Source organism: Triticum urartu, unplaced genomic scaffold (assembly GCF_003073215.2).
Source record: "Triticum urartu cultivar G1812 unplaced genomic scaffold, Tu2.1 TuUngrouped_contig_6739, whole genome shotgun sequence".
NCBI lineage: Eukaryota > Viridiplantae > Streptophyta > Magnoliopsida > Poales > Poaceae > Triticum > Triticum urartu.
Genome location: NW_024117524.1, coordinates 1,089 through 8,907, shown reverse-complemented (window position 1 = coordinate 8,907; position 7,819 = coordinate 1,089). Strand labels below are relative to the sequence as shown.

At 46.3% G+C, this 7,819-nt stretch overlaps 1 protein-coding gene across 1 annotated transcript; it reads left to right on the top strand.

Moving 5' to 3' along the window:
* The first annotated feature begins 3,993 nt into the window (after nt 1–3,993).
* Nucleotides 3,994–6,772, top strand: LOC125531032 (probable glucuronosyltransferase Os02g0520750). Its single transcript, XM_048695442.1, has 4 exons — nt 3,994–4,339; nt 5,152–5,540; nt 5,705–5,946; nt 6,028–6,772. Exons 1-4 carry the CDS (start codon nt 4,189–4,191, stop codon nt 6,539–6,541), a joined length of 1,296 nt encoding a protein of 431 aa, XP_048551399.1. The 5' UTR covers nt 3,994–4,188; the 3' UTR covers nt 6,542–6,772.
* The last annotated feature ends 1,047 nt before the right edge of the window (nt 6,773–7,819 follow it).

The following is a 7,819-nucleotide window of genomic DNA, read 5'->3' as shown; positions in this document are numbered from 1 at the left end:
AAATTTTTCAAAACAAAAACATGCTCAATACACCAACATTTATTATATGTGTCCAAATATGTTATTCCCGTCACCTGTGGGAGCTCTCTAAAAGTTGGGCTAGAGAATTTCCTATTGTTTCTTTAATAAAGTTTGACCATATTACTATATTGGTGGTGCGATGACGGGTTGGGAGCATTGTACACAAACCACCTTAATGATGATAACCATATAAGTATGTGAACTATTATAAAACAATATGTGAATAATTAATTGTGATGCATTACACAAGTTATATGTTCAACAATCAAAGTAAAACATGACTCAACAATTCAACACAAGCCGAAATAAAATTCAACAATTCATACATAGGTGATACATAAATGAATCAGTCGACTCTCTTGTTGCGTTTGTTGATTTCCTTCTTGTTGTCAAATCACTTCTTGATTTCTCATCCAAGAGGCTAGTGTCATGCAATATGATCCCCGACTCCTCCGAGTCCCTTGCGAGCCTCAACTTCTCTCGATCTCATTTGGTTCCAATGCCTTGGCCTTTTCAATCTCCCATTTTGCCCATTTCTCTTTCTTCTCCATGTCTATCATCTCCCTCTCAATGTTCAACCTCTCGCGCACCCTCTCCCGGTCAAACAACATCCTATCCGTTTGCACATCCAAGAAGAGCTTGTACCTCTCCTCCTTCTTCTTCCCTTGGTGGAAAAAATGTGTGTCCATGTGGCAGACAGTTTGCTTATCCCGTTGCCATGCGCGGCCCTCTCCTTCTCCTACTTCTTTCCCATCACCCCACATTCCCTCTTTGTCACGGTCCCATCTCCGGTCGCCCCTCCACTTGGCACATCATTGTCATCCAATCCAATAGATTGATGAGAGTTTGAGTCATCGTTTTTCTTCATCTTATTAGTGGAGTTCTTGAGCTCATTATAGAGAGTTTGCCACTTAGGTTTCCATTCAATTTCAACCAACAAGACAGATAGTGAATGTTTTTTCCTCAATGTGTTGGTAAAAGGGGCAGCCAACCCCATTTGACAAACAAGAATCACTTAAGATAATGCAAGAAATGAAGAAAGCAATACAAATTATGACAATCTGAAGAAAGTCAAACTTACGTGACTTTCAATTCCTACGCTACTTTGGTTCTAGCCAACCGCTTGTGCATAGAAATCGCAAAACTTGTTCATTGACTATTGGGTGGTGGGCCATCTATGTTGGAGAGAGCCCTCATTGCGAGTGGAATGGATAGCAATTGGCTCTGCATAATGTTTTGTGTTCATGGTCATGTTTGTGATTTTTTTCGTGAATGCTTTGTGCCCTTTTGCTTAGTTCCACAAATAGGATCCATGCTTGTGGCCAACCAAGCTTGACACAACAACACATCTTCATGGGTTCTGAATGTTAGTCATCTTGCCTTCGTTGTCTTCTTCTTTTCAGTGCCCGATTTTACCCAACATGAAACGAAGGGGAGTTGGTATCACCCAAGTCATAATGTGAAGCTTATTAACCATCATATATCAAGTTCACCATGAATGTGTCCTAAAAGATGCATCTCAATGAGGCAATCATCCCAACATTTGATCCGAAAATGCATACGAGGCAAGAAAATACCTCTGTATCTAGGTCCAGAATTTAATCGAATGGGACGTGGGAATGCCCAGCGCCGGTGACTCATGACGTTGTCCGCAATAGTTGGAGTTGTGGCGACTTGTACATCTTGTCCTCCGTGCCATCCTCTTCCATATGCGTCAAGCCATCCGGCGTGCACAACCATTGCGAGACCGAAACAGAGTCGGCTGAGGTTGTGGCTGAGGGCGGGTCTCACGGGCAGGGTGCATGATGGGGACAGGCGGGTCCCATGGGAAGGGTGCATGGTGCAGACCCGAGGAAGTCCATGTCGACGACCTCCTTCAACGCAACATCCTTCTCTGCTACTTCGCAGGCATGCCCCTCCCTCCGGGCTACGGTCTAAGCCTTGCACAGTAGGAACCTCAATGGACTCTGCTGGGCTATCATCCATGGTGGTGGGGGCGACGTATTGTGCGTCGACAGTTAGGACGACAGGGCAGAAGTGGGGCAAGGGTGGTAAAAGGCGACGATACAGATGCGGGAAAGGGGGGACAGAGGCGGGAGGAAGGGAGGGTGGCCGATTTAGTGGACTTGGTCAATTTGTAGGGGTTTAGAGCATGTCTGAGGGTGACTGTCACGTCCGGGTGGACCACCCATATATATATGTGGTGTCAAACAACCCATGTGTATGGACTGGCTTTGGAAGTCCAGCTGGGTGCCGTTTTTCGGTTTGAGCGGTTGGGGAAGTGAAGGGTCTGATTGTAGATGCTCTCATGCCCGTTCCATTTGTGTCACATGATGAGTGGAACAAAAGTGGAAACATGAGTCAAGAAGAGAAAAAGGTAGAGCTATAATATTTTAGGCCTCCTTTGATTTGGAATAGGATAGGATTCCTATACGAAAAATTCCTAGAGTCATTTGGTTTGTATGAATATAATTTTAGTCCTACTTAGGAACTATTCATATCCTCCATATTTTAGAGGAAAATAAACATCAATCTAGACTCAATGAAAAAATCATATACTTCTTTTCTATTTTTATTCACAGAATGTAAATTAGATATACATGACATCTTATTTTTTACGAGCTTCCTATTCCAATGATACTTCCTGCCCACTACACTGAAAGTGCCCTTATACAGTACAAAAAATGTTCGTGCATATCAAATGTAAGGCCAACTCCAGCGCACAACTCCAAACAGACGTCTATTTTATCCGTTTGGGTCGGGCAAAGTGGCGGTATTCGGCCTTTTCTACGTTTACATTGGCCGTGCGCCCAACGGTCGGGTGCATTTCGTCCAGCCACCTGGAATTTCTTGCGAAGGGATACATGAAATTTTGGCATCACGACCGTAGTTCATGCCAGTGGCCACAATTCATGTCGGCCAGAGCACTAGTGGCCGGCACACATGCCAACCTTTAAAAGGAACTACCCCTAAGTTTTTTCGCCGGTAATAAAGCCAGCGGTCGGCATCCTTGCCATCCTGAAAAAGAACCTCCCTAAACATGCAATTCCGGGTTGTTCCTTTTGAAGGAGCCCGACGATTGGTACTGCGGAGGGTGAACGACCGACGAGCCTTTGCTCGCTGCGGCCATGGCTACGGCGGAGAAAATGGTTGGTGCGGGTCAGCACAACCCTAGCATGAGGAGGTCGTGCGTCGTCGCCGCCTGCATGACCTTGGCGACAATGGCCTCGTTGTCCTCGACGGCGCCCTGTGCTACGCGGCCGCGACCTCCAGGGCAAGGTCGATAGGCCTGCGAGCCTTTGCTCGCTGCGGCTATGGCTACGGCGGAGAAAATGGTTGGTGCGGGTCAGCACAACCCTAGCATGAGGAGGTCGTGCGTCGTCGCCGCCTGCATGCCCTTGGCGACAATGGCCTCGTTGTCCTCGACGGCGCCCTGTGCTACGCGGCCGCGACCTCCAGGGCAAGGTCGATAGCGGCTATCTTCTTCGCCTGAATGGTCCGTCGGGCCCTCCTCTTGGCCGATTCTATGTCGAGCCGTGCGATCTCCGCCGGCGTGAGCTCCGACCACGGTTTCTTCTTCTTCGCCGCGGGGCAGGTGGTGGTGGCGGTTGGGTCGGCAGATTTCTTCGGGGCTCCAGCCATGGAGGGAGGGGAGGGGGAGTGCGGGAGGGTTTTGGGGAATGAGAGAGAAAATGGGAGCATTGTGTCCCTGACAGGCGAAGCAGTGGAGAACAAGGACGTGCGTCCAGCCCATACAGACGCTGTCCATCTCGACGCAAATGCAGCTCAAATTTGAGTTGGAAATGCGTTGACGACGGATAAAAACGGGTGTTTGGCTGTTTGCGCGCGTTTAGTCTCAAGCGACCATTTGGCACAACTCGTATTTCTCAAAAAAAAAAAACGGCCTAACTCGTAGTTGCGGTTGTTGTGGTCAAACGTGTTCCTTGACCCAGTCCATTCCCCCCGCTCCAGAATTCTGTCATCGCAAGCAACAAAACAAACCCCTGGTTTCGCTCTCTTCTTCCTCTTCCCTCTCATTCCTACTCCAGCAATCTTCTCCATCCCCCTCCCCTCCCCCCTGATTAAAGGGCCGCTCCCGCATCTTCTTCCCTGTCCCGCCTCTCGGGGAAGCCTCTGCTTTCTACCTAGCCGAGCAAGTTGGCGCCCATGGTGGGCGCGAGGCATGGGCGGCTTCTTCCTGTGGCGGCACTCCTTGTGGCCACCTGCTTCTCCCCTCTCTTGCTACCGCCGGCGGCCGCCGTCGACGAGCTGGATGGGAGTGGGAGGGAGGCTCAGCGGAACACCGAGCGCATCTCAGGTGACCTCCCCTTGCTCTGCCTTGCCCTGGTGATGAGTTCTGATTGTTAGGTCGTGAATCGCGAGCGTGCAAATAATTTGTTAAATTGTGGAGTCATTCAGTTCCCCAGTTGGGATTTTTCCCTTGTCGCGTTTCAACTTTCAATCGTGTAATATACTAATAGGACTCTCTGAATTTGATAGTGTAATTAGTTTGGGACTCTCTGAATTTGATAGTGTAATTAGTTTGGGACTCTCTGAATTTCCTTCTTGTCAAGTGGCATGCGTGTCTGCCTGCACGACCTGCAATTGGAAATTCTTGAGTAATGCCACTGACAGCGTCCCGCTCAGCTACCATGAGTGGTGGCATCGTGGTATGATTATATAAAAATTATGCTTGATGCATATGTCCCATGTATGCGTCCAAGGTCCAATTAATGGAGCAGTTGTAGGATAGGTAGTTGGCCAATAATACCCGATGATGATATGATATACTTTTCTGAGCGATGCATCATGTCTAAATGCTTTATTGAAAATGGACTTCCCTCATATACTCGCATTTCGTCGGTACACCATTAGTTGTCGTATGTACACATGATTTTTCCCACATCATTAGTTACTTATTAGCCTGTTCGGTTCATTATAGTTACTCCCTCCGTTTCAAATTACTCGTCGCAGAAATGGATGTATCTAGAACTAAAATACATCTAGATACATCCATACCTGCGACAAGTAATTCGGAACAGAGGGAGTACATGATTGGTCTCCTCTGTTTGTCCGTTTCATGTGGAGATTGTTGTGTTCTTCTACTCAACCAACATCATTGACCTGCAGGAAGTGCTGGTGATGTTCTAGAAGACAATCCTGTTGGCAAGTTGAAGGTTTTCGTCTACGACTTGCCAAGCAAGTACAACAAGAGGCTTGTCACCAAGGATCCCCGATGCCTCAACCACATGTTTGCCGCTGAGATATTCATGCACCGTTTCTTGCTCTCTAGTGCAGTGAGGACGGTTAACCCTGAAGAGGCCGATTGGTTCTATGCTCCTGTTTACACTACTTGTGATCTAACTCGTGCTGGACTTCCGTTACCGTTCAAGTCTCCAAGGATGATGAGAAGCGCGATCCAGTTCATTTCAAAGAGGTGGCCTTTCTGGAATAGAACTGATGGAGGAGATCATTTCTTTGTCGCTCCACATGATTTTGCGGCATGCTTTCACTATCAGGTAAGGGTATATCGCCTTACCTGCTTCGTACCTTCCTTTTTCTTGGTACTACTACAGCTGGTCACGATTTAGTTTCACTAACAGTAAAACTTTGAGCCGGTATACCAGGCTTCAGCAGCCATTTGTTCTGAACTTATATGTGTAGTGGCCATTTGTCTTTGTAGGAAGAGAATGCTATTGCGCGTGGAATTCTTCCGTTGCTACGCCGTGCTACATTGGTTCAAACATTTGGACAGAAGAATCATGTTTGCTTGAAAGAGGGATCTATTACTATACCACCATTTGCGCCACCACAGAAAATGCAGGCTCACTTAATTCCTCCTGATACTCCCCGCTCAATCTTCATTTACTTCAGAGGTTTGTTCTATGACAATGGGAACGACCCTGAGGGTGGGTATTACGCAAGGTAAGAATACTCCCAGAGACGATACATATCTTGCTACTGATATTTGATTCTATCACTAACTTTATCGAGTCTGTTATGCAGAGGTGCTCGAGCTTCATTGTGGGAGAACTTCAAGAATAATCCTCTGTTTGATATCTCCACCGAACACCCTGCCACCTACTATGAAGATATGCAGCGCTCCGTCTTCTGCTTATGCCCGTTGGGGTGGGCGCCATGGAGTCCTAGGTTGGTGGAGGCTGTGGTTTTTGGCTGCATTCCAGTCATCATAGCTGACGACATCGTGCTGCCTTTCGCCGATGCAATCCCTTGGGACGAAATTGGTGTTTTTGTTGATGAGGAGGATGTGCCAAAGCTTGATTCAATTCTCACGTCGATTCCGATTGATGATATCCTAAGGAAGCAAAGATTGCTCGCCAACCCATCAATGAAGAAGGCCATGCTGTTCCCGCAGCCAGCGCAACCTAGAGATGCATTCCATCAGATTCTAAATGGCCTTGCTCGCAAACTCCCGCACCCAGAGACCATATACTTACAGCCAGGTGAGAAGCATCTCAACTGGACAGCTGGGCCTGTTGGAGACTTGAAGCCTTGGTAACATAAAAGCTTCCTTGTAAGACCTGGCTTTCTTGATCTTGTGAAAAGTTCTGTTTCTTTTATTACCTTTCTCTAAGAAGTCCGAAGATCCATAGAATTATACGATATTGAAGTGTGTTATATCCTCTGATGTCACTCAACTAAAAATAGAGGATCTTACGTAACCGGTTGTAACGTTGTAATTGTATTAATTGTATAAAGAAGTAAAGAAATGAAATGAGTGTTCTTGTCATCTTGTGAACCTAAGAATCAAATTCAATTTTCGCTAGTCAGGAGGCTGTGAACCGGTAATGAAGCTACACTATCATATATATATTTTTCACCTACTCCAGAAGTTGCATTTCAGCCGCTCCATCTCCTTAAGCTCATAGTTCATACATATTTCCACATTGAAGAGATACGATTTACAAATTTCTGAAGGTTCACATACGTGTTGCACTCAAGATGTTTTACTAGATTATGATGACGCATTGCTGTATAGTAAATTGTATAATCATATAATCTATCATTATATCATTAACTTGTATGGTTCGCATTCCTATCTATTTTTACAATATAATGGTGGGAATTCTGTAAAAATGTGGAGACACAAAATATACAAAGTTAATAAGTTCAAATTGAATTGTAAAAACGTCTTACATTAAATTAAAGAGGTTATATTTATTTTGAGGTCATACAATGAAGCTATGGGAGAGAGTTATTGAGCACCGCTTAAGAAGTATGGCAAGCATGACCAAAAGTCAGTTTGGTTTCATGCCTGGGAGGTCGACCGTGGAAGTCATTTTCCTGGCATGTGTAGGCGAGAGATACATGGAGAAAGGGCCCTGCATATGGTGTTCATTGACTTGGAGAAGGACTACGATAAGATACCGCGGAATGTCATGTGGTTGGCCTGGGAGAAACACAAAGTCCCAGCAAAGCACATTACCCTCATTAAGAACATGTGCGATAATATTGTGACAAGTGTTTGAACAAGTGATGACGACACTGATGACTTTCCGATCAAAATAGGACTGCACTAGGGGTCAGCTTTGAGCCCTTATCTTTTCGCCCTCGTGATGGATGAGGTCACAATGGATATACAGAGAGATATCCCATGGTGTATGTTCTTTGCGGATGATGTGGTGCTAGTGGATGATAGTTGGACAGGGGGCTTTGCCCTGCCGACCTGAGTTCGACCCCTCTTCGGGGTCCCCGCAGAAATGATCGCCTCCATTGTACGCATCTGCAAAAGTTTTTTCTGGGTTGCTAAAGACCGTACCGTGCGAGCGGAGGCAGT